Source organism: Oncorhynchus keta, chromosome 18 (genome assembly GCF_023373465.1).
Source record: "Oncorhynchus keta strain PuntledgeMale-10-30-2019 chromosome 18, Oket_V2, whole genome shotgun sequence".
In the NCBI taxonomy this organism is placed as follows: Eukaryota; Metazoa; Chordata; class Actinopteri; order Salmoniformes; family Salmonidae; genus Oncorhynchus; species Oncorhynchus keta.
The window spans coordinates 14,348,018-14,375,585 of record NC_068438.1 but is presented as its reverse complement, the minus strand read 5'-3'; the positions used below and the strand labels follow the sequence as shown (position 1 = coordinate 14,375,585).

The window sequence follows — 27,568 nt, the reverse complement described above, 5'->3', positions numbered from 1 at the left end:
CTCTCTCTGCCCCAGCTCAGCTGCCATGGCTCGCTCCGTTCCGCCCTAAGCTGCTCTACCCACTCGCTCTCTATCCTCTCTCTACTCCCATTGTTCACTCAGGAAGGAGGGACTCTTACAGGGACTGACTGGCCAAAATATACAAGACCACAAGACCACATTTCATTGTAAAGTTTTATGTAAGAATGAGTGTGTTAGCCTTGTATCCATAAGTGTATGGTGCATGGCAATGATAGAAGAGTATAATTGGCTTCAGCAAGTACAACATGGCTAAGCGTGAGCGTGTATATTGCTTATGTAAAGTTTTTGCAGCACTGTGCTAGTGATGTGCTAGGTTTTACTCATGTCTTTCCTGGTCTCCGCTCCTAGATTGAACGGTGGTCCTTTCGAGGAGGAGAAGCCCCTGGTGGCCAGCCATGGGTCATGTGACCTGGAGGAGGAGGGGGAGGAGCTTGGCGCCGAGGAGGAGGAAGGGGAGCAGAGCAACAACGCTGACGGGAAACCTAGGGACGAAGCTCACCCCGGCAACCTAGATGGTGACATCCTACTCAACGAAATAGAACTTGACGGCCCTAGCGATTTGGAGCTCAACTGCAAGACTTCCCAAAGGAGGTACGAGTTGTGGGGATTAGCCTCCACCATAAATATCTACTCACGCAACTATGTAGACCAAAATATATGGAGACATACGCGTATGTACCAAGCTGAGACACTGTGACAGTATATTGCCATTCTTTAAACCCCTGAAGGGATAATTGAACGGAATTGAGTTGAGTTGAGTTAGTTCAATTTCATTTATTTAAGTTTAGTTGAGAAATTGAATTGAGTTGAATTGAATGTTGACAGGGATTTGGTTGTCTCCCTCCTCTCCAGGTATGAGGAGGAAGAGGATCAGAGTAGCTACTCTGCGCTGGATCACATCCGTCACTTCTCTGACATGCATAAGATGGAGGACAGCGAGTTCAGCGACGGGGACAGCACCTCCTTTGGCTCCCCCAGCCTGCCTGAGGCTGTCAAACAGCCCCTGTACAGGAAATCCAAGTCCCAGGTAAGTGCGTGTTTGTTGTGTGTGTGTGTGCGTGCCTGTTTGTGTGACATGTAACATGATAATGTATGAAAAAGTATAAAAATGTATGCAATCAAATCACTACTTTAAGGGGGGGTGTATATGTGCAAGTGTGTGTGTGTGCTCATGCATGTGCGGTGTATTTGTGTGAGTGTGTATCTACACTTTAGGTGTGTATTGGAGTTAACCTGTCACTCTCCCTCTCCCCAGGCGTACGCCATGATGCTGTCTCTGGCTGACAAGGACGCACTCCACCCAGCCAACCACACACCAGCCACCATGTGGCACAGCCTGGCGCGGGCCGCTGCTGAGTCCAGTGCCATCCAGTCCCTCAGCCATGTATGATGCCGTGATCCCTGACCCCTAACCCCCCCGACCCCGACCTATCGCACTGAGAGGCCTTGGGGTCCGTCAGCGGGGCCCCTGGCCCTTGGCCCGTCACAGACTGCTGAGCAGAACCACGGCCCATCTGACTGCTGAGCAGAATGCCTTACACACGTGCAGGGTCACCGTCCACAGAGAACCGCCCAGCCCAGCCCTCCAAGAGATCCAACAAACATCCCTTCTGTGACCTTAAATTGAGTCAGTATGTTTAATATCAACGACAATGATGATGATAGTGATTATTGACTATGGTGATGAAAATAACAATGGTAAGTAATAATAGCTGTATTTATTCTGTTGATTTTTTATGTTTTGCACAGCAGCGGCAGCTGGTAGGAGGGATGATGGAGATGGTTTTGTTAGATGTTACATTGCTAGAGCATTTCATGTGTCCACTCAGCTGAGAACAGTCTTCCTCAGTGCGAAGTCGGTTGTATTTAGAGAACCCATTCGGGAACGCGGTCCAACCACGGTTGGATATGTGTACAGAGTACAGACCCTACCTAGCCCCACATAGCCCTACCTAATATTACCAGGCCACACCTAAGCATCCCTAGCTCCACCTAGAACCTCATAATCCTACCTAGACCTACCTTTCCAGCTACCTAACCCCACATGGCCACTCCTAGTATACCTGGCCACTCCTAGCATACCTGCCCACTCCTATAGCATACCTGGCCACTCCTAGCATACCTGGCCACTCCTAGCCTTCCCAGCACCACAGCTTCAGACCTTCTCAGCTGAATTGGAGTATCAGTGAAATACGTTATGAGAATGATTCCCTTTAACCCCTGGATATAAACAGGTGTTTTCCCATCAACATGTACTTATATAAATGCTAGGATACTTGGAAGGGTGGTGCTGAGTAAAGACTCGAGTCCAAATGAACTTCACCTCTCCAAGAACGATGGTGCTACAAACGCATTACGACAAGATTGTTGATGAACGAAGATCAAAATAAAAATTGAAAACGGAGAGAAATCGGACTGGTTTCACAACCCAAGAAAGAGTTTGCATAGCTGCGTGTGTCTGCACAATCACAGAACTGTACACGAGTGTCTGCAAATTGCGGCTCTGAAGCTGGACTCCGTCCCACCCTGCTGCACTCTCTGTGAAAGGATCTAAATAGTTTGTAATTTTAGTTGAAGTAAAAAAGAAACCACCATTTTTTTATTTTTACTCTGAAAAAGTAGCAAGTACTGAATTATAATTGTTAAACAGTAATAAGGGCATCTCTCCCCCTTCCCGAAACCCCAAACTCATCGTAGTCGGCCAACGATACCACTAATTAGCCTAAATGCTAGTTGTTAGCTACCCCCTTCCTTGTGTGTCTTTCATTTTTTAGACAATCATGTTTTCTTGTGTTGTTTTTTTTTCTACATTTTTATTGTTATTGATGTTGATGTTATTGCTGTTGTATGTTGAGAATTGTATTTATTTCTTGGCAAACTGTAGTTTGTTTACTGAATAGCACTGCTCTTACCCATAGCGAAGGGGAGATTCCTCGCTGGGGCCTACTCCAGAACTCAATGGGGTTTGTAGATGACGTTTTGAGTGCCGGATAGTATTAAACATACCATTCACTCTTTATTCTTCTATTGAAACTGGTTGATGATGAATAGATATTACTTCGGGTTTTTTTGTACGACAATTTATTGATTCAAATGTAAATGGAAAAAAACAAACCTTATAAAGACATGAACAAATAAAAAGATGCCAGGTATAATTTCTTCATAATCGCATGATTGGTCTTTATAGATCTGTATCTGGCAGTTTTCTACGGTGGTCTGCAAGCTTGTGTGACGTTCAGTCCATGTTAATCCCTTGTGCCAAACCTATAATAAATAACAGATTATATTCATTTATCCTCCCATTTTGAGGGACCAGATTGTTTGTTTTTTGTCGTTGTTGTTTTTGTTTATAATCCATTTAAAAAAGTAATCAGCAAGTTGAGGTACTTTGTTTTAATGCTTTCTACAATGTAACTGTAATGCAATTGAATTCAATACTGTGGGAGGATCAACTAAGAAATAAAGGACTACAATGTGGATTAAATGTGTGCTCTTGCTTTCTCTTCCTCTCTCTGACTCTCTCTCCCTGCCCCCCTCCCTTCCTCTTGTCCAGACAGTGTGTTAAAATAAGAGCTGGGAGTCAGAGAGACACCTGGCCCTTTCTCCTGGCTCTCCCAGGGCCTCCGAGTGTGAGATAACTCTGGTCCCCCCTTTCTTCCCAGGCCATGGCACAGAGAGCGACATAGACAGAGGGAAAGAGAGACTGAGCCAGACACAGAGGGAGAGAAAGAAAGAGAGATTGAGCCAGACACAGAGGGAGAGAAAGAAAGAGAGATTGAGCCAGACACAGAGGGAGAGAAAGAAAGAGAGGCTGAGGGAGAAGCGTAGTGTAGTGGAAGCGGAGGAAGGAATGTGTCCTCTTTATTTGGGGCCATGTTGTGGGCCATGATGGATGAGGTGGGGAGATGTGATGACCTGGCTCATCGCTCAAATGCTCAATAAGACTTCCCATCCTGCAGGCGTCCCTGTCAGAACCCCCCTTGCCCCTCCTCATCCTTCCCACACCCCCTCTGTCACGGCTCGCATTTGTGGGCGGACATTGTGGCTGAGAAGCCCCACTCACGTCCATTGTCCAGTCCATGAGTGGGGTGTGTGGGGGGTGAGGAGGTTTTTGTTGGGGGGGCTGACAGTGGCTATCCCAAGCCCTGACTCTCCAACACATTTACAGTGGCTCTCACCAAGCCTAATGGATGGGATGATTTTTTAAGCGGGCCTCGTCGATCAGCCCCGACGTTCCGTCAGTCCTCCTCCGCGGGGCGTCCAGCTTTGATTAGGTCATGGCGGGTCAGGCAGCGTTGATGAGGTCAGTGTGGGTCGTCCAGCATTGATGAGGTCAGCCTGTGCGAACGGTGCAGGGTCATAATGGAGTGGAGGTGATAATAGCCTAGAGTATAGGAGGCTTTAAGCTGTATGGACCAGAGGGGACCGTATGTATGTATGGACCATTACTGACCTGCCTCACCACAGGGTAACGACACACCCTGTACTACGCCCTCTGCTGGAGATTATAATAATAACAACTTAAAGACGTGCTCCGGAAGCGACTGGATCTGTCAATGTGTAGTTCATACATTCATAATCTAGAAGTAGAATTACTGTCTTGAGCTCCTTGCCATTTGAGTCACAGCCAGCAAGATGCACACACAGCAGAGAGAGTGAGAGGGAAAGAGAGAGAGACAGATGAGAGCAATGACGTGTTGCACATATCTGCACAGATATGACGTAGTACAACATTTTTGGGGACCCGTTTTGTCTCTTGAGCACTTTCAGAACTACTGGCTAAAAAGTATGCAAATCTTAAGGAGAGTCTCTTTAAGTATTTTCAATCTCATGCTCAAACGCTAAACTAGGATACTTGTCATTGTAAAGAGCACTAGCCAGGCAATTATATCACCAATGTCGAACCCATAGACCAGAGGGGCCATTTCCTATTGAAATAACTCCAAATTATTAATTGAAAGTAGGGTAGTGTGTGTATGAATGTGACTGAGAGTGTGTGGGCAGGGGGTGAAGGGGGCATGGGTCCTGGTTTGGCAGTGTACCCTGTTGGGCTCCTCAGCATTGCTAATTTGATCATTGTGGATTAGCACATGCCAGTGTCACCCATGCCTCGGCTCACACTTAATCCACACGCTGAGACCCGTTATTACCACCATTATCCCACAGCTCCACATAAAGACCTCTGTGTGTGAGTGGGGCTGGCAGGCTCGAAGGGACACTGTGTGTGTGTGTGTGTGTGCGCGAGTCTGTGTGTGTCTGTGTGTGCGTGTGTGTATTTACCCAAGCTGGGGGAACACAGAAAAGCGGTGTGGATTAGTTCATGTGATCTGGTTTATTTAATTGCAGTGTGTGTCAGAGAGGCGGGGTTTGTGGTGACTCCGTGGGGTGTGTGTGTCAAGTGTATGTGTGTCTGTGGGCGTAGTAGTGGGCTGTAGCGGTCCACTCCTCAGTAGGGCTGGGAGCCAATCAGCTAATGGGGAAGCTGGCAGAGGCTCAGAATCCATCGGGCCTCATTATGGCCTCGCCACCCTCACTCCTCTCTCTGCTGCCACTGCCACCCGCCCAGTGGGCCCTTGTGTGGCACATTGCCACCCGTTCACTGGAACATACATCAGGCCCCAGAGAGAGAGAGGCGAGGGGCTGTCGCAGCTGGCTCTCATACTGATTAACTTGGCACTCCAGCTGACTCAGATGCCGGGGGAAACATTGTTGAAGAGGAAGGCATGGGGGTGTACAGTACAAGGGGGTGGAGGGTGAGGGGCGTGGGGGTATGGAAAGGAACATGATTGCTGGCTTTCAGTTGGCATCAAGCGACAGCCAAAAAGGGGGAACTCCAACAAATCATCACACTGAGTTTTTGTCTGGTTTCTCAATAGTTTAATAGTGGTAACACCCCCAGTGTTTCCCTACATCCCTGGGTACTTGTGTAGTGAAGGGGTAAGCCAGCCACCCAGCCTGGTCAGCCTACAGACAGGACAGCCTACCCAGGCAGCTTCTCTCCTCTGTGGAACAGAGAGATGCTGATCTCCTTAAGACGTGGTGGTTTCATTACGCTACTTGTTTTTCTCCCAAGGGGCTATGGGTCATTAGTGTTATTGATGGGGGCCCAGTGGGGGCCAGCTAGGGGAATCAGCTAGCAGAACAGGCCAGGGAAACAGGCTAGGGGAACAGGCCAAAGGAACCGCCATGCACATGATTTTAATATGACAAGTCTTAATCAGGGCAGGCGTATTAGAAGAACCACTTTGAGTTTGTTGTTGACATCCTCTTGGAGTTATTGAAAACCGGAGAAAAAAAACAAGACAACCAGTCTGTGTGCGTCCCAAATGGCACCAGAGCCCTTGTCAAAAGTAGTGCACTATATAGGAATTAGAGTGTCATTTGGGACGGAGACTATTACTCAGAAAAAAATGTATTCAGATATCCCCTTTACACATCCCTATCACACTAACACAGTGGTCTCTTGGTCAGGTAGGGAGAGTCAAGTTTATTAGTACAAAGTCTTGTTTTTTGCACCATGCTCAGCGCCATCCAGTGGTGGACATAGAACAAGTGCACCAAACTCGGTTTCAGATCCATTCACTGGAGCCCCGATTCCGACCCGAGTTCAAAAACACGTTAATGGAACGTTTTCCCCTTTTACGCACTTTTCTTCCTTATTCTGACCTTGAACTTAAGCAGGAGAACAGCATGCTATCCACCCCCTACTCCTTCAGGGTGGAGATGTAAGATGTATCAACATGACATGTATTGCGACCACTATTCCACAGTGAAGCAGGCTATAAATATAATTTTATTCAGAATGTTTTATTGTGCTCTTAATAATTTGCGCGGATGACATTTGAACACCCAAGCTATAGGCTTCTGTAGAGATGAACTAGCGCTTCAGAATGCTTTAATTATAGCCTATGCTCAGGTTTTATTTGACAATTTGTACCATGTTAAATATTAGTCACTATCGGGAGCCACGGTCAGTAATACCCACATACATTTATAACTGTCACTTAGGTGTTAGTTTTCTTCCATTTGTAGTCTACATTCTGCATCATTCCATTCCGTTGACCTTTCTTTCCTCTGTCACGCCTGTGGAGTTGTTCCTGAGGGTCACTAACATTACCGGATCATATTAGGTTCATGTTGGGACATGTAGCCTCTATGAATCATTATGGAACTCAGACCACAAGTAGCAGGTTAAACCTGGAGCCCCTGGAGCCTGGCACATTGTTTATGAGGACTGGACCTTTGTCACACAGTTCCATGAACAGTGAGAATTAGGGTAGATTAATAGGACTTTTGTTAACTTTTTTCCACCTTGCAATATTTCATGGATGTTAACTTGAATATGACACATTTCACAATGAATCAAACCACTGTATTTTTTATTCATCAACATATTTTGTGAGTAAAGGCTCTCCAAACCTGTTTTTGTATTATTCATACATACTTTCCTAACCCTAAAAATACGTAAGGAATCTATAAGATTAGAGTATTTTTAAATCTACAAGTTGGTGCTGAAACAATGACAAAGATGCATAGATGGCATTCTATCATTGATTCCTATACTCTGAACCGGTTCTCTCTATGTATTCTAGTCTGTCAAAAAACATTGAATTAAAAAGTGCACCATATTTAAAGGGATGGCTTAATTTAACATAAATGCACTGAAAACCCTATTGAATGAAAACTCCACGAGAAAATATGCTGACCAGCAAGTGGGAGGGTTTTCAGCAGTTGAATTACATTTATTCAGTGTGCAAGTGAACCACGCCTGCAAAGCCTGTTATGCAACTACATAAGGTACGTCTTAATAACAACTACAGAAAAGGCCTGCGTAAGGAAGGCGTAATTTTCTACGTCGGAATTGTGCCCTAGAATTTCACACTTATGCGGATTTATTATCATCACACGGCCTTCTTGATTCAAGTCAGAACATTCAGTTGTTGGAGTAGATATTGTGGGTTGATAGTGGTAATAATTAAAGTAAACTACACACATTGTCAGACTAGAACAGATAAATAAGCAAAAGGAAGCCTTTGCATCCCTTGCTTGGTGTTAACAGTCAGAGTGTGGAGAGTTCCTAGATACCCATCTTTTAGCAGGCTTGGCATTTCACATTTCTTTTCCTACGCAACAACCAAACAAATGGCAGGACGACACGTTAAAATGATTTCCCCTGGTGATTTATCGGAGCCGCTTGTTTTGTCCGTTCCAGTTCAAACAACTTGCCCTCGTGTGATCTGAGCACAGAGGGAGAGAGAAGTAGGCTAGTAATCTTGACGACAGCGAAGTGATAGAAATCGCTCTTTGCCGAGAGAGTGGAGTGTATGCTTAATTACAGCGAAAAAGTACCCAGATGCGATCTTACCTTGCAACGGGCTATTTCATCGCTGGTTTCCTGCCTAACCCTCCTCCTAACCCCCTCCTGCTCTGATCACCCTCACTCGGCCATGAAAACCCTTCTCCCACCATGACCACAGTGCTGTGTTGTGTTCAGGCCTGGCACAGTTTAGCACAACAGCCCAGCCCCTGTCTAGCCCAGAGAGATCACAGAATGTCTGTAGTGAAGGGGTAGCAGTATGGTGGGTTGGGGGATGATAGGTGGGGAAGGGATGGAGACTTGTAGAGGTGGGGGTGGGAGGTAGATCAATGATGTGCAGGGAGCCCTTTAGTGATGGAAAGGAAGAGGTGGTAAAATATGGGATTAGGGCTGAGGAGGATGGATATGATATGGGATTAGGGTTGAGGAGGATGGATATGATATGGGATTAGGGTTGAGGAGGATGGATATGATATGGGATTAGGGTTGAGGAGGATGGATATGATATGGGATTAGGGTTGAGGAGGATGGATATGATATGGGATTAGGGTTGAGGAGGATGGATATGATATGGGATTAGGGTTGAGGAGGATGGATATGATATGGGATTAGGGTTGAGGAGGATGGATATGATATGGGATTAGGGCTGGCGATGCAGGGTTATACTGGGGGTTGAGAGGTGGATTAGAGATGGGGAGAGAGCTGTGTGATGGAAAGGGTTGGGTATTAAAGATGAGGAGGTGGATAAGGGCTGGGGAATAGAGCCCTCTGTGGCCACCCAGGTCTGGGTGGATGGATGGCCTCTGTGGGGCTGTTTGACTGGAAACAGGTGTGTGTCATCTGAAGATGAAGGCCCGGCTGATAAACATTATTGGAGAACATCTGTTGCTTGTCACAACACAGGTCCAGGCCGAGCAGCCCCCCATCCATCAGCCAGGGGCTTGGTTTTGCGCTCGCGGCCCAGCTCGCACATCACTCACCCGGGGACGGAGGCGGCCGATGTGGGCTGCCTGGTCCACGCACAGTCCAGACACCTGCCTGGTGGCGGACGCTGGAGACGCTCCACTGCACTTGAGAAATGCCTCGGGGGCGGACGTCCCAGCCGCCCGCCTTCCTCCTCTCCCCTCCACCACGACCTCTGCTATGCTCAAGTGCCACCCCCCCCATCACCACCTTCTGACAGGTGTTGTACCAGGTAACGGTCTGGCTTGTTGCTCGCCGCTTGACCTCCCTGGCTGATCAGCAGCGGGCCTGTGCTCCCTGGCCTCCAATCCTCCATCACTGCTCTGTGACAGGCCATCTCGGACCCCCCATCTCCTACCCACTCCACACCCCACTGCCTTGCCTTTCTCTAAGCTCCCAGGCAGAGGACCCAATACCATGCTACACTGCTCCCAGATAAAATGGCCTCTCTCCTAAATGTGGTGATGCGATATTAGGGACAGAAATAACAGACAGATGTACCACATTAGCAAAAAGAGAATTTAAAGAAAAAAAACAAAATGTATCAAAATAGCACCATTTACATAAAGCCTGCCATCAGGCACATAGTACAGTACATGTTATGAGTGGTATGAATTGCAGTATCCTGAGGTACAGTTCAAATGCTTTGTAATATTTTAAAAACCCTTCTACACGAAAATATACTGATTACTTGGCTAAAACAGACTTCTATAGGTCATAGTGGCATTTAACTGACACACTTACGATAACAGACAGTAACAGCAGTAATGAATTGATACATGGCTTTCGTTGATCCGATAGTACAGTAAGTGATCTTATCAAACATACAACCAAAAGCAATTTCAAAATATATTAACACTTTATGACAAGCAATCAGGTAGACGCTGTCAAAAGAAACCAGTAAAATACAACACGAAATAGTCTCACTGTATACGATATGAGAAAATGACAGAGTGCCATTCAACGGAGAGACAGTACCAGTGGACACTTCGGGAGTGATGGCTGTTGCTCCCATGTCAGTCTGACCAATGACTCTGAGGGTAGGCCATGGGTAAGCAAGAGGAGGGTGCCGGCTTTTGTTCCAGCCCAGCTCTAACACACCTGATTCCACTAATCACCGAATCATGGTCTTTGTGAATCATGTGTGATAGTGATGGTCCGCACACACTGTGCCCCTCCAGCACCGTAGTTGCCCGCCCCTGTGTACTAGGCTGCACAAAGCTGCATTGGGGTGAGGACAGAGATGTTATGAATGTCCAGGAAGCATTTGGCCTGTGGTTAATGACAGGCTAGACCAGTTGACTTGGGGCAGAGGTCCAGTCCTGAGACAATCAGGTGGGGCGCGTTCCAATGTCTACCGCCCAGCAGCACATCAATGTTCCAGGTGCTTGTGTAGCCTGCTCTCTCTCTAACTAAACCGGCATTCTGCACCTTTCTGCAGGCTCACAAAAAGCCAATGCACATTTCTCAACCAAATGTGCAGAATACAGGTGTAGACATAAGAATACATGACCTTGTGTGTCTGGTCCAGACCTGAATCACCTTCTGGCTGTATACCTCTGTCCATCTGTACACAGCCTTCCCATGACGCCCCAGGACCCCTGACTGCATATTTAGGGCACCTTGTTCAGTGTTTGAGACATCTGGCGGGGGTATTTGGGACGTCTAGTTTGGGATGTGGGGCCTCCAGCGGCGCTACGAGTGGGAGAGACCAGACGGCCCCTTCAGGGAGGGAGAGAAGCCCAATGCTGGGACCTCTGCAGTCTCTAGTCGTCCTGAAAAGAGAGAAGAGGCAGACAAAAAGACATTTGGCACCTTCTAGAAATCAAAAGCAAATGTTCTTCGCCGTTCGGGGAGTTGCTGGTTGTTTGCTGGTCGATCTGGATGGTCTCCCGTGAGCTGGGCTTGTGGAGGAAACGAAGACATCTTCAAGCCAGACACCCCGCTGGGTGTGAATTAAAATAACTGTCAGAGGCCAGAGTGGCTATTGAGGGAGACGGAGACAGAGCTGAAGGCCTGAGCTTGACACACTTACCGACGCACTATTTCATGAAAACCTGGTTCAGCTTTACAGCTCTGGTCCTGGGTGTCTGCTGTGATGGGCAATAGGTATCACTCACTCATCAGGGCGATGTGCGTGTGTGTCTGTGTTTGCATTTGTGTGTGTGTGTGTGCACACGTGTGTGTGTGTGTTTGTTTGCATGCATGTGCGTTTGTTTGTGTATACAGTACCTTCTGTGCATGTGGGGCCCAGCCAGGTAACAGGACACAGGCAGCGGCCGTTACGAGCGTCACACTGGGCCTGATGGGAACACTGACACTGCAGGGAGCAGTCAGGACCAAAACGATCTCCTCCACAGTCTGATGGACAGACAGGGGAGATGGAGAGAGAGAGAAAAAGAATGACAGAAAAGAGAGGAAAGAGTGACAGAAGAAAGACATAAAGTAAGACCGACACAACGAGAAAAAGATGGAGACAGCACACAAAAAATAAAATGGCCGATTTAAATACAGTTATTTTTTTATTGGGTAAAGGCATATAATACATACACAAAAGGCATATCTAAGATCCAGTACTGTAAGAAACAGAGCGCCGTTGCTGGGTAGAGCAGGTCGTACCTTTTTCACATCTCTGTCCAGTCTTCCCCGGGGGGCAGAGACACTGTCCCGTGGCTGGATGACAGGGGGCTCCCCCGACGCAGTCACATGACTGCTGACAGCCCTCCCCAAACTTGCCAACCTCGCACCCTGGGACAGACACACACAGTGAGACACACACACACACACACACACACACACACACACACACACACACACACACACACGTGTACTATGTGTCTTTTTTCCCCCCTTGACAAACAGTACACACTCATCACTCTTCTCTTCCATAGCGTGCCCCCCCCACCCCCCCACACACACACAGGTCTGTCTCTATTACTTCATTACAGGGGGTAAACTATCTGGCTGCCTTGCAGCTGCTCTGCAGTGCTCAGTGCTCTCCTGCTGGGGCTGAAGTGGGCATGAAGGCCCTCACACTGAGGAGCCCAGAGCAGGCAAGAGGCCACAGAGATGTAACAGGAGTGCATTAAACAGCCCGTCTCTGCAGTGGCAGCCAGGAAACACCTGCCTCTCATCAAATAACCCCCTCTGCCAACATATGCTCGTATTCATACATGCACACACACATGCACACACAATACAGTATGTGTGTAATATGCACACACAATACAGTATGTGTGTAATATGCACACACAATACAGTATGTTTGTAATATGCACACACAATACAGTATGTTTGTAATATGCACACACGTATGGCTTTTCTGTTATTAAAGAGAACTGAAGTGCTGACCTTCCTGTCTCTATATGAGAACAAAGTGTGAATCAGATTGTGTGATCTTCTCCTCTGTCATCCAGTACTCACGTCTCTGACACTGGGAACCACGGTAGCCAGGCAGACACACACACCGGCCCGTCACATGATCACATGTCTGTCCCGCACGGCAAACACACGGACGGGCACAGTTCTGTCCGAAGAAGCCTGAGGGACACACTGGGGACAGGATGACAACACAGGAAAAGGCTTTGTTGTTAGTGTCTCATACAAGAGCACAACCCATCATCACAATCAGGGGCATGTTCAATTGGCATCAAATGTTAGAAAACAGATTGAAACAAGGAGGGACTACCAGTAAGAAACGCTCATTTTTTTGTACAATTTCCTTTTTGAAACATTGGGTGCCCACATGAACACAACCCAGCTCTTTCATTAGAAATACAGGGTCAGGAGTTTATCCTGGACAGGTCACATGGCGAGGAAAAACTCCCTGCCCTAACTATAATTACAAAAATCCAACGTACAGTGTTCACAAGAGTGTCCGTAGTGTCCGGCCGTGCAGCTGCAACAGCCAGTGAAGCGGTCACATGTCCCGTTGTTCTGGCAGGGACAGTCCAGTGCACAGTCCGGTCCATATTTCCCCTGGACACACGCTGGACAAACACATATGGTAGAAACATACAGTAACAACAACACAACACTCACAACCAACATACCTTCTGTATGTATGTGTACCACAGGTGGCTGGTGGCACATTCATTGTGGAGGACGGGCTCATAGTAATGGCTGTAATGGAATAAATGCAATGGTATCAAACACATAACGTGGTTTGCATGTGTTTGATACCATTCTATCCACTCCATTCCAGACATTATTATGAGCCGTCCTCCCCTCAGCAGCCTCCTGTGACTTGTAACTGATACTGCACACATTAACAGTGGAATGACCTAATATCAACATAGAGACAAACTGTAAACCAGGGATATGGGAAGTTACTGTGCTCACAGTAGTAGCTACTATTCATAATATAACACAAGTCTTCATTGTGTTTGTCATGGCTGTTGGGTCATCGAACATTGTTTCCATGTTGTAACAAAGAGAGTAACAAAACTTTAACTTCAACAAAGCAACTTCAAGAACAGGCAGACTTGTTGACAATACTCCTACAGGATAAACTAATGTAGTACTGAACCACAATTAATCTCCGCTGACCCTTTGCCCTGCCAGGCTACTTTTAACCTAACGTTATACTGACGTTATCCTGATGTTGTGTTGACGTTATCCTGAGGTTACCTGTCTCACAGCGTGGTCCCGTCCAGCCCAGCCCACACCTGCAGCTCCCATCCCTGGGCTCACACATCGCGCCGTTCTGACACACACATGTGTTCCTGCACTGCAGGCCATAGCGCCCCCTAGGGCAGGCTGGAGGAACAGCAAGGCTTTAGATAGTAGTAATCATCATCATCACAGCACAACCAAGGCCAGCATGACATGTAGTTCTGTTCTTTAGCTACCCAGCCAGCAGTGAGTCTACCACACAGTTAAACATACACACACAAACAGCAACATACAAGCACACGTTTATTTTAGAAACAGTTAATTAGCGAGATGGCAAAGTGGTCTCCCTTGGCAGCGATATAAAAGAATAATCATGTTTCTCTGGGTAATTTAGATTGGGAAAACAATAAGCGAATCACTTTGATTCCCCTGTTTATTTATTTGTTTCCTCGCCAACGCCATCGACACGGAACATGGAAAACGAGCTACTTATAGGTCTCTGTAAACATTCAACACAGGAACATAAGCAGTGGCACGTCCACAGACGTATGGTGCTCACTAGGAGAGCAGAGTGCTTACGAACACCATCGTCTGGAATGGATGGAAACTCCCGTTTGCAGTCCAGAGGAACTACTGATAAACGGACAGATTAGGGAAACTCAAGAACCCTACCTCTGTTCTCAAGGAAAATAAGAGCCTCTGATTATTGATACTTTTTTACTGAGGAAATTGAGAATTTGTTAACTGAATACATATTGAAAGCTAATTTGGTTGGTTGGTTGGTGGATTCCCAGTTGCCAATCAGACTCTGTGTTCTTGATGAGATCATAGCCTGCTACAAACATTTACTGGTGCATGACAAACAGTGACGGACTGGGACCAAAAGCTGGTCTTTACATCCTCAATGGTCCATAGACATAAGGTTAGTTATGAGGTAAAAGTAATTATTACCTTGATGGCAGGACTGCCCGATTTTGCCTGGGGCGCAGATACACCTCCCAGTCACAGGGTAGCACTGCCCTCTCTCCCCACAAGAACACAGATGGGCACAGTCCTTCCCATAGCGCCCAGCCGGACAACCTGTCAGTACGAAGAAAGACATGAAGGCACCATTCAAATGATTTAAAAGTGCAGCATCTTTTCTTCCTCCCTTCCTTAAAGTAATCACTGATTAGGAATGACTCAACAAGTGGAAGAGGCGTGACGGAGCCCTCGCGTTCATCTGTCTAATCATGTCTAATCCCAACTGTCTTCAGACTGATTCCTAGCAGAACACTCTGTATATCTTTATTCTTTATAGAAGACTGATTCATAGTCAGAAGATGACTTGTCAAAGACTGTTCATTTTCACCCATGACTGGTGTGCAGCAGACTTACCAATGCTGCAGTCAGCTCCTAGGAAGCCAGGTGTGCACTCACAGGTCCCTGTTTTAGTGTCACAGCGACCGCCATTGTTGCACTTACATCTGGCCTTGCAGTTTGGCCCATATGATCCCTCTCGACACACTGGGGTAGGGAGAGAGAGAGACAGAGACAGAGGCTGTTTTAACATTTTCAAGAGGTTCTCAAGAGCTATTGAATCTCGAGAGTCAATACTGTTGGGTAAACTCGCGAAATGATGACGTCTTGAGTGCTCGCCCGACAGAATCTTCTCGTTGACCTCAACACAACACAACATACTACAGTATAAATGGTAATAGCAAATACAACGTTTTTGAAACAGCTGAAATGTATAGACATTTTTATATATTTAAAATGTGTTTTATTTAGTTTTGCAACTAACAGCCTGTTACTTTCTGAAATTGTCGCAGTAGTTGCTGCCTGTCAGCTGCACTGAGCCACATAAAACTATGGAAGCCCATTCCCCCCACCATTTTTTATTATGTGTCATCTAGAATAAACATTTGACAACATATTAACAATTCCCTATGTGCCTTCGGAAAATATTCACACCCCTTGGCTTGTTCCTCATTTTGTTGTGTGACAGCCTGAATTTAAAATGGATTAAGTTGAGAACAAAACAAACGTCACTGGCCAACGCACAATATCCCATAATGTCAATACCCAACACACAATACCCCATAATGTCAATACCCAACACACAATATCTCATAATGTCAATACCCAACACACAATACCCCATAATGTCAATACCCAACACACAATACCTCATAATGTCAATACCCAACACACAATACCCCATAATGTCAATACCCAACACACAATACCCCATAATGTCAATACCCAACACACAATACCTCATAATGTCAATACCCAACACACAATACCCCATAATGTCAATACCCAACACACAATACCCCATAATGTCAATACCCAACACACAATACCCCATAATGTCAATACCCAACACACAATACCCCATAATGTCAATACCCAACACACAATACCCCATAATGTCAATACCCAACACACAATACCCCATAATGTCAATACCCAACACACAATACCCCATAATGTCAATACCCAGCACACAATACCCCATAATGTCAATACCCAACACACAATACCCCATAATGTCAATACCCAGCACACAATACCCCATAATGTCAATACCCAGCACACAATACCCCATAATGTCAATACCCAGCACACAATACCCCATAATGTCAATACCCAGCACACAATACCCCATAATGTCAATACCCAGCACACAATACCCCATAATGTCAATACCCAACACACAATACCCCATAATGTCAATACCCAACACACAATACCCCATAATGTCAATACCCAGCACACAATACCCCATAATGTCAATACCCAACACACAATACCCCATAAAGTCAAAGCAGTAAGTTAATAGGTTAATAAGTTAGCAGTAAGTGTTCAACCCTTTAGTTATGGCAAGCCTAAATAAGTTCAGGAGTAAACACTTGCTTAAAACACTTTGGATGGTGTATAAATATACCCAGGAAACTGCTCAGGGATTTCACCATGAGGCCAATGGTGATTTTAAAACAGTTATAACAATATTCAAAAACATGCATTGTGTTTGCAATTAGGCACTAAAGTAAAATTGCAAAAGATATGGCAAAGAAAGGAACTTGTCCTGAATACAAAGTGTTATGTTTGGGGCAAATCCAACACATTACCGAGAATCAAATAGAATAGAGCACAGGCAAAATCCTAGAGGAAAACCTGGTTCAGCCTGCTTTCCAGCAGACATTTGGAGACAAATTCACCTTTCAGCAGGACAATAACACAAGGACAAATATACAATGGAGTTGCTTACCAAGATGACATAGTTACAGTTTGACTTCAATCAGCTTAAAAATCTATGGCAAGACTTGGCTGTAAATTGCTGGCTATCAATTGATCAACAACCAAATTGACAGAGCTTGAAGAATTAAAAAAATAAATAATATGCAAATATTGTACAATCCAGCTGTGCAAAGCATTTAGAGACTTACCCAGAAAGAATCACAGCTGTAATCACTGCCAAAGGTGATTCTAACATGTATTGACTCAGGGGGTTGAATACTTATGTAAATTAGATGTATTATTGTTTTATTTTCATAATCTTTTTACATTTTCTAAATTTTCTTCCACTTTGACCTAAGGTATATTGTGTAGATCGTTGACCAAAATGACAATTAAATACATTTTAATCCCAGTTTGTAACACAACAAAATGTGGAAAAGGTCAAGAGGTTGAACACTTTCTGAAGGCACTGCACGTTTTTATTGATTGCTACTAGGGCTGTGGCAGTCACAAAAGTTTGTCAGCTGATGATTGTCAAGCAAATAACTGTAGGTCTCACTGTAATTGACCATTAAGTAACATAAACAAATTTCGCATCTCCTGGCTTCCAAACATAGCCTACAAGCCACTGATATCTAATAGTCTAATAAATACATGTAATATAGCCTACACCATCACAATAAATCCATTATTTATTTTAGACAGGTCTGAAGAAACATGATACGAAGAAAATGTCGTCTCTTTCAGAAGAACAGAATTCCATACTCCTGATCTGGCTATGCCATATGGATGTCAACTTTAATTTTTTAAAACTAGGCAAGTCAGTTAAGAACAAATTCTTATTTACAATGATGGTCTACCCTGGGCCAATTGTGCGCCGCACTATGGAACTCCCAATAACGGCCAGTTGTGATTTGAACCGGGGTGCCTGTAGTGACACCTCAAGCACTGAGATACAGTGCCTTAGACCGCTGCGCCACTCCGGACTCCACTAGTTCATTTAGCAGATAAGATTTGCTTAGAATTCCATGGCATTATTTTATATTATTTTATAGTATGAAGAATACAATTAAAAAAGGTGAATAAAATAGAAAGGATATTTTCTCCAAACGATTTGAGGGAGTGCGCAACATATATTCTGTGTTGACCGGTTAACAAAGAAATAAGATGATTTGAAAAAAGTTGCTCTGATTTGTTTTTGCACAGGCAATACACTTTGGCAGTCTCTCATTCACAATTTGAGAAGCACTTGATAATGCCTCAAATTTCCCGGCGGCATCCCCTTTGTGTGGCCATAATGCACCCTAAAAAACCCATGCCTTTTGCAGCACTTCTCCCTGAGTGCTGCCTGCTCAGAGGCATGTCTCACTCACTCCTCTCTCCATCATGTGATCTGGTCTTTCTCACAGGCTACAAGTGAAGACAGACATATCCGGACGCAACTGTGAGCTTCCTTATCCAATTCCGAGGTGCATATTGAAGATATTGGAAGAACTGTCCACGTTTACTTTTCATCAGCCAACAAGATGAGTAGGTCTAACGAACAGCAAAAGCACTAACCTATGTCAATCTACTATCCTCATAGTACAAAAGTTGTCCTATTATGTTCTATGCGAGAAATAAATATTCCAAACAGTCTGGGTCAGCTGTGGGATGCGATTAGATCCCAAATTAATACAACCACTAGCATCAACAAGATGTTTTTTATCTGAGGCTTACGCAACAGATCAGAACGTTTAGCTTAAAATGTAGACAAACTATTCGTCTATTTCTTCCCATTATAAGCGCAGCGATGCATAGGTTATAAGCGTGAATGTTCCATTAGCGTGAAAACACCACTATCAAAACGGACCGCAAACGTGATTATGCATGTAATGCTTTTATTATAAAGGTAAAAATGATGCTGAAAATGATCTTCCCCAAACTTGAAACTCACACGCTGCTCATGTATGCCTACACCCCTTGTAAAGCAGATTAATGTGCTTAATTTTAAGAAGTTATTTGTCCACTTTAGTTGTGATACAAACCTTATCAAAACATATAGGCCTATGGGCTAGGCTGCATGAGGTGATGTCAGAGTGATTAGAGGGACAATGGAGTGCTGTGAGTACCAGGCAGTTAGCAAGTTTGGTAGGCTGCTAATGATCATCAGAAGCATCAGAGCTTGGAGAAGCCTAATTTCCGTGACTAAACTGTCAATTTGTTACATGTTACATTTCATGCTAACATCATGCTTACATTTGTGTTTGGAGCTCATTATCAGTTATAATGTTAGCCAGCTAAATGTGCATTACCTTTCGTTAAGAGCTCGAGGGGCATCTAAACCCTGAACAATGCCTGATAGCTAGCTCTGTCTCCCAGGCTGTGTGCCACAGCCAATCGCATGCAAGCAGCAACGCAGCTAACTTGGCTAGTCTTGTGAGTGAGCTAGCTAGCTAGTTGGCTAGGTAGTCTTGTTAGCTTTCATCCCACCTAGCACAACAAAATGTGGAAAAAGTCGAGGGGTGTTAATACTTTCTGAAGGCACTGTATGAGTCTGGAGATTATGTCTAAGGATAACCACACAAAAGGTGGTGAATAAAGATTATTCAAACTCTTTGCATAGTGCACTGCGATTCCATTGTTGAAGCCACAGAATAATTTAAAACAAAAATCTGTTCACAGCAGTAGACTACCCAACAATAGTCACTACTTACTGAGTTCACAACGGTTGCCGTAGTAACCATGTAGACAGGTACACCTTCCAGTGACAGGGTGACACTGCTCATGGTCCCCAGAACACTGGCACATCTGGCTACAGTAAAGACCGAACACACCTGATGGACACGCTGCAGGAGACACAAGCATGTACAATAAAGACTGGAGGAGATGGACATAGAGGTACGCATGCACACGCATGCACACGCATGGACACGCATGCACACGCATGCACTACAACACTCAACATGGTGTATGTATGCTTGTACATGGATTTCCAAACCCAATCTCTGTTGCAGACATAATATAATGTAAGCACTCACTCACATTCAAATACCCATTCACACTCAGACAATGCAGTAGTTCACAGACTCAGATACACACACAAGGGAAGATAAATCTATGAAACAAACATGTTTTTTCTCTCCCTCTCTCTCCGCTAAAACCACAGCACTTACTGAGGCAGCGTGTAGGACAGATAAGAAACCACTCCAGACTAAAGAGGCAATTACAGGGCTGTCATTATGCATGTCTGCCTTCCAAATGCCCTTATCCACCCAGGAGACAAAAACAATGTCTCTTGTTTTACTTGGCAACCCGAGTGTAATGTTTATCAGATGTCTGCTGAGTGTGTGAGGGAGAGGGGGGAGAGGAGAGGCGGGATGGTGTGGGTGTGTGTGTTTTAAAGAGAGGGTGGTACGTGATAGTGATGTGCTCTTACTCTCCTCACAGCTGTTCCCAGTGAGACCAGCAGGGCAGCCACATGTCCCAGTAACGTGGTGGCAGGACACCCCAGACTGACACTGACACCGCTGGGCACAGGAAGCACCGTAGACCCCAGGCAGGCAGGCTGGGGCACATCAGACACACATTCATAACTAACTAAGGTATATTCACTTTAAACAGTGAATAGTTTATGTGTACAACTGTCTTGTTTAAATAAAGATGAACCCTCCTTATAATGACAATTCGTGATTTAACCACAAACTGAATGTATCTATCTCAGTCCCAGGTATGTATTCAAATAAACCGGATGGATTTAAAAAAGTAACAGAACATTTTTTTCTACGGTAATTGACCTCTCATAGTAAAACAAAATGATGCATGACTTGATGTGTTGTTTCCAAAGTGGCCCTTTCTGGCCCCTGTCCAAGTCACACTCACGTTTGTCGCACCGGGCCTCTCTCCATCCTGGGTGACATTCACACCTGCCCGTCACATGGTGGCAGCTTGTCCCGTGGTCGCACTGACACCTCTGCTCACACCCTTTTCCATGGAGACCGCCTGGGCACGCTGCAGCACAGACACATGGGTGGTGTTCAGTAGGGCACAACGTAGCAATATGTTTTAGAAACGGTCTGAAAATGAAAATCTGCGTTCTTATTGGACAAGTACAGGTAGGACTTTTCCATTTTATTATGTTTCAAAACGTTTTCTCCCTTCAGAACATGACCCAATTGAGGAAAGAGGCATTTCAGTATATCTCAATAGTCATTAGTGGCTTTCTTTCCTCAACTCCTTTCCTTCACCAACACTGATCTGCAAGAACAGGGTAGCAAAAAACATATCTCTACATTGGCTTCTGACAGATTGCTTTCACCGATCCAAAGAGATGAGGTAGGGACCCAGTCTAAACTATTGGGATGCATCCCTTGCATTTGGAAGCAGTGATGTCACCTGTCTGACAGTGCTCTCCAGTCCAGCCAGGGGGACAGCTACACCCCACAGTCACTCTGTCACATGTCCCTCCGTTCTGACAGCTGCAGGTTTGTGTGCACCCCTCTCCATAGTGCCCCTCCCCACAGTCTAGGAGAGGCAGAGAACAGAGGCCTCAGATCACACAATATATCCACCACACAATGAGCTGAATCCTAACCAGGAAACCATGTTCCTGACTCTGGCTTTCTAGTAAATCATGCAATGATGTCAATGGGAGTTTTGCACAGTAATTCGATCCCAGGTTAGATTTGGACCAAGGTGAGTACAGCTATGAATGCCCTCACTCCTCTGGTTGATCTGACCTCCAGGGACAGAGGGGGGGACTCACCCAGCTCGCAGGCTGCTCCGGTCCACCCTCTGGGGCAGGAACACTGGCCAGTCACCCTGTCACAGAAGCCTCCATGCTGGCACAGACACAGCTGGGAACAGTCCTCTCCATACCTCCCAGCAGAACAGGCTGAACACAGTAACACACACAGACAGAAGTTTAATAAGTGGACGTCGTTGTTCAACACGATTCAGACATATAGAAATTATGATTCGGATTCAGTTAGGCTGCACTGAGTTTGTTCTAAAACAACTTACACCGACCAAACACACATACAATAAACAGTGTATTCATACACTCACCAACTGTTGTGATATTTCATCGTAATTGGAATAAAATTGATAATAATCACCCATCACTGTTTTCGGGAATGTTTTACGTAAATATATTCTGGTAGAAGATAGATTTCAGTTCCATGCAGAGCTCATTATGTCCTGGGTTAGGTTAAGGTTAGTTTAAAGGTCAGACTGGGCCCTATACTGGGTTGACCGATGAGCCACTCACCCTCTTGGCAGCTGGCTCCGGTCCATCCGGCTCCACAGCTGCAGCGGCCGCTGACGTGGTCACAGGTGGCCCCGTTCTGACACTCACAGCTCCGGCTGCAGTTCTTCCCAAAACCACCCTCAGGGCAGGCTGCCTCCCACACAGGACAGGATACACAGTCATATAGTTAAATACAAGTCAGCATTTTATAGCACTCAACATGAAGTGGTCTGCTCGACACAGATATATAAATGTAGGATCTTAATTTTAGCAAGATTGCTACAGGAGGAAAATAATCTTTCAGCAACAGGAAATGTGAATTATTATGTGGATTATAATTAATGGACATTTTTGTAGGGGATGATACATTCTTCATAAGGGAATGTCAGGTCTGAAATTACAAACTTCAGAAGCCTTTTAAAACTTCAAACACACTACAAGTTTAAATATACTGCATTGCAGGAATGTAATCCTGCAACATGGTGATCAGATTTATGTAACGGGAAATGATGTGGTTTAGCCAATTCCTTTTGTCATTCATTGTCTAACATATACATACATAAGAATGAAAAGGGACACGATGGAGCGGTTGACTAAAGCACAAACATGCCTGCTCTATGGAGAGATATGGCTTGAATGTACTTGCCTTGTATTTCTTGCTTGAGATATGGCCAATATATATTTTTGCGCTTGCATAGATCACATTAACTTTACCTATCTAAACTAGTCACTAATGATCGATGTCTGAAATGAAATTACATTAAGTCACGCAAGTGGGTTTGGGCTGACTCTTGGCTTTGGGTCACCAGGACCACAAAACATGCTTTGGGGAGAACCAGGCCCTCTCGAATAAGACTTGAGAATGACATAGTCTGATCTTTAAGAGAGTATTTCACTAGATCCATTAAAACGGCATGAAGACTTTGTCGAGCAGCGGATAGAGACTTTGCATGAGAGTACAGAGGGTAAAACTGATGCTCCTAAAAGATCTTTGCCAAGTAACTCCTTTAAATGCATTGCTATAAAAACGTGGATGCATTTATCCAGAATCTGACCCAATTAACGGTGTACGCTGGAGGGGTATCCTATCAGCCCCCCTACATCCCTCCCACCCCTTACGCATCCCTAAAAAAGGAATTGGCAGGGTATCATTAAACAGATAATTGTTCTCGAACACATGGGAGATGGTATTTAGGGTGAGAGGAGGCTGTGATGGACTGGTAGAGGCTCCCTCACACCCCGTTTTAATGATGTGGCTTCCATACCCAGAATGCAGTGTGGTCCCGACCAGCCAGGGGTGCAGAGGCAGGCTCCTGTGATGTGGTGGCAGCGGGCACCGTTCCTGCACTCGCACATCTGGCCACAGTCAAGACCGTAAAACCCGTCCGGGCACACTGCAAGCCAAGATAAAACACCCTCTGGTAAGGGCCTTCCAGCTTTACACACATACAGAGGGAAGGAAAAGGGTTAGGATGCCAACTCTCCCTCTCTCTCTTTCTGTGTCTTTCTCTGTCTCTTTCCCTCTCTCTTTCTCTCTCTGTCTGACCTCTCTCATCTCTGTCTTACCACCTACCAAAAATACCATATCAAATTGCAGTACCCTGGTCTAGCTGTTCATTTGTGGAGCGTCTGCATTCGTTAAGTGAGCTCATGTCCCACATGTGAGGAGTGTCCGTGCCACATCAAAGCCTGCGGAGACACGGGGGCCGGGCCGCCCCTCAGAGGGGGTGGGAGAGAGGGGCACACACACACACCAAGGACTGGTAATTAGAACACCTGCTGAGTCCACAGGCCTGTCGTCAAGGCCTAGGAACCCAGCCCCAAAACAAAGCCAGGTTACTGCGCACGCACACACAGTAGATAGTGCACAGACATACACGGTGGTGTAAAGTACTTAAGTAAAAATACTTTAACGTTTTTTGGTGATTCTGTACTTTTGTTTACTATTTCTGTTTTTGCCAACTATTACTTTTACTTCACATTCCTAAAGAAAATAATGTACTATTTAGTCCATACATTTTCCCTGACACCCAAAAGTTGACAGGAAAATGGTTCAATTCACACACTTATCAAGAGAACATCCCTGGTCATCCCTACTGCCTCTGATCTTGCAGACTCAATAAACAAATGCTTTGTTTGTAAATTAATGTCTTAGTGTTGTAGCGTGCCCTTGGCTATCCGTAAATAAACAAATTGTGCCGACTGGTTTGCATAGTGTAAGGAATTTGAAATTATGAATACTTTTACTTTTGATACTTAAGTATATTTAAAACCAGAGACTTATACTCAAGTAGTATTTTACTGGGTGACTTTCACTTTAAAATATCTTTACTGTTACTCAAGTATGACAAATGGGTACTTTTTACACCACTGCATATAGACACAATTCAGGCACGCACGCACACACACACACACACACACACACACACACACACACACACACACACACACACACACACACACACACACACACACACACACACACACACACACACACACACACACACACACACACACACACAGTTCTGTTCCCACTGCTGGTGTTCAGCAATGACAGTGTCCTGGGTCTGTTTTCCATTCATTGAGAGAGAGAGCGGGAGGGGGGCTGCTGATAGTTGAAAATGTCTGTGGAGTCAATGGACAACCATGGAGTTTAGTAAACACATTGTCTATGGCCCAGAACAGGTCCACCAGGGCTGTTATGGAAAAACCCTGTGTGGGATGTAGAGGGGGCTTTTCCAATGTGCTGTAAACATTGCCTATAAGCTCAACTAAACCGTGAAACAGGCAGGAATGCCCGTGTTTACTCAGTGATTCTCGTTGATTGCTCAATTTGTCACTGAAAAGTACAAGATCACAGAGCAACAGCTCTAATGACAACACTTACTATCAGTTTGTATGTTAAGAGCAGTTACTACAACACAGGCACAGCATCATTTATGTCTTTGTTTAGATAAAAGCTGCGCTCGCTTGACTGCGTTTCTGATTGATTAACAGATGCAGTAGGACACACCTCCTTTCAGCCCTGGTGGTGTGTGGGGAAGCCTGGCACTGGCTGCTTCCCAGTCTGAACATATCCCTTGTTCCAATTGACCCAATGCCAAATAACCCCTCTCATTTACATAGAGTAGTACTATTGTACCTAGCCTTCTATTGGGAAAAACACGAAGACAGAGTCTGACTTCTGGCCTCGCCGTGCGTTTTTTCGTAGCCTGGTCCCAGATCTGTTTGTGCTGTCTTGCCGACACCTATGGCCATTGCCATGCTAAACATGACCAAAGCATAGGAGTAGTCAAGACTGTACAAATGGATCTGGGGATCATGCTACATTTTCCCACGCTGCCACAGTAATCTGCCTTTGTGGTGGTTCTACTATAAAGTTATACTGTCTCATTACAGCCTGAGCAGGGAAGATACTGCCATGGATCCATCTGTGTGTCTGTGGTGCTGTGTGTCTGTGGTGCTGTGTGTCTGTGGTACGGTGCTATTTATTTTAGGTGCTGGAGCGCAAACTTTTTTCCAATGATGTCTTAATTTCTCAATCAAAGTTTGTACGGACAGATGCCTTATATTTGTACCAACAGTTGCAACATCATTATATAATATGCATAAAATGCACCCTCCTCTAAAAGAATAGAAGCCTACCTAAAATAACACATTTCACTGCACCGATCTGGTGTACATTACATTAAAAAATAGTCTTATCTTACCTATTTTCAAAATAGGCCATCCCTGTCAATCGTGAATTATAATTATTCACGTTTTATCTGTGAAATGTCCAACCTTTTTTTAATTGAACCGTTATTTAACTAGGCAAACACCACAACATTGCATAAAGAGAGTCCTAAGAAAACAACACAACATGGCATAAAGAGAGTCCTAAGAAAACAACACAACATGGCAGCAACACATGACAACAACACGGTAACAACACAACATGGCAGCAACACATGACAACACAGCATGGTAGCAACACAACATGACAACAACACGGTAACAACACAACATGGCAGCAACACATGACAACACAGCAACAACACAACATGGCAGCAACACATGACAACACAGCAAGGTAGCAACACAACATGACAACAACACGGTAACAACACAACATGGCAGCAACACATGACAACACAGCATGGTAGCAACACAACATGACAACAACACGGTAACAACACAACATGGCAGCAACACATGACAACACAGCATGGTAGCAACACAACATGACAACAACACGGTAACAACACAACATGGCAGCAACACATGACAACACAGCATGGTAGCAACACAACATGACAACAACACGGTAACAACACAACATGGCAGCAACACATGACAACACAGCAACAACACAACATGGCAGCAACACATGACAACACAGCAAGGTAGCAACACAACATGACAACAACACGGTAACAACACAACATGGCAGCAGCACAACGTGGTACAGTAGCAGCACAAACATGGTACAAACATTGTTAGGCACAGCACAAAGGGCAAAAAGGTAGACAACAACAATACATCAGGTGAAGCAGCCACAAGTGTCCGTAAGAGTGTCTATGATTGAGTCTTTGAATGTGGAGATAAAACTGTCCAGTTTCAGTTTGAGTGTTATTTTTTTGCAGCTCGTTGCCAATCGTCTGCCTGCCAATCATCTGACCTCAATCAGTTTCGTGGGAATATGCATTTAGATCTTCTTGAATGACTGTTTCTAAGTGAATTAGAGCCGATGGTGTTACAAACTATCAGCCTTTCTTGTAGTTTGTTTCAATCAAAGCATATCCTACCTAGTGTTGCGTGCTGTTGACTTTTGGCTGCACTGGAACAAAAACTGAGACTATTCGGCTACAATGAGTATCCTAAAAGCTCATAAGAAATGACTGAGGAGGTGCTTTTGGTGCAAACGTACTATAAGCCTACTACTATTCTATTCTATTTGTTTCTGTTTATTAAGAAAATGACCTATTCAGCATTAGGCCAGTGTGATCTGGCAAGACAGGCTACACTCGGACAGGGCGAGTTCACTAAGTGTGTCGTACATGAGCCCCGTGTCCATAGCGAACTGCTTGGAGAACAGCCATTTTAGCAAAACACCTCATAGTTTTCTGTCTTTGGCTGTTCTTGTTAGGGAGTGAACTTGATGTATAACGAGGGTTACATGGATGAAATGGGACCTCTCTGAAATGAAAATGGATGGACCT

General features: G+C 45.0%; 2 protein-coding genes across 19 annotated transcripts in view; one reads left to right on the top strand and one right to left on the bottom strand.

Annotated features, from left to right (window-relative positions):
• Window positions 1-3,505, top strand: part of LOC118371328 (histone-lysine N-methyltransferase MECOM) — a 211,859-nt gene extending 208,354 nt beyond the window's left edge. For all 16 annotated transcript variants that reach the window (XM_052467449.1, XM_052467448.1, XM_052467444.1 and 13 more), the window contains 3 exons: window positions 370-612; window positions 874-1,048; window positions 1,277-3,505. In XM_052467449.1, coding sequence (XP_052323409.1) covers window positions 370-612; window positions 874-1,048; window positions 1,277-1,411 — 553 coding nt within the window. In that variant the 3' untranslated portion in view covers window positions 1,412-3,505. The remainder of the gene's footprint in view (window positions 1-369; window positions 613-873; window positions 1,049-1,276) is intronic.
• Window positions 3,506-9,799: 6,294 nt separating this feature from the next.
• Window positions 9,800-27,568, bottom strand: part of LOC118371322 (multiple epidermal growth factor-like domains protein 6) — a 95,486-nt gene continuing 77,717 nt past the window's right edge. For 2 of the 3 annotated variants that reach the window (XM_052467438.1, XM_052467440.1), the window contains 15 exons: window positions 23,633-23,761; window positions 22,389-22,517; window positions 21,885-22,013; window positions 21,515-21,643; window positions 21,002-21,130; window positions 20,559-20,687; window positions 19,837-19,968; window positions 15,293-15,421; window positions 14,867-14,995; window positions 13,931-14,059; window positions 13,162-13,290; window positions 12,725-12,853; window positions 11,921-12,049; window positions 11,534-11,662; window positions 9,800-11,076 (listed from right to left, as the gene is read on the bottom strand). In XM_052467438.1, coding sequence (XP_052323398.1) covers window positions 10,997-11,076; window positions 11,534-11,662; window positions 11,921-12,049; window positions 12,725-12,853; window positions 13,162-13,290; window positions 13,931-14,059; window positions 14,867-14,995; window positions 15,293-15,421; window positions 19,837-19,968; window positions 20,559-20,687; window positions 21,002-21,130; window positions 21,515-21,643; window positions 21,885-22,013; window positions 22,389-22,517; window positions 23,633-23,761 — 1,889 coding nt within the window. In that variant the 3' untranslated portion in view covers window positions 9,800-10,996. The remainder of the gene's footprint in view (window positions 11,077-11,533; window positions 11,663-11,920; window positions 12,050-12,724; window positions 12,854-13,161; window positions 13,291-13,930; window positions 14,060-14,866; window positions 14,996-15,292; window positions 15,422-19,836; window positions 19,969-20,558; window positions 20,688-21,001; window positions 21,131-21,514; window positions 21,644-21,884; window positions 22,014-22,388; window positions 22,518-23,632; window positions 23,762-27,568) is intronic. The other variant, XM_052467439.1, reaches the window with a different exon arrangement.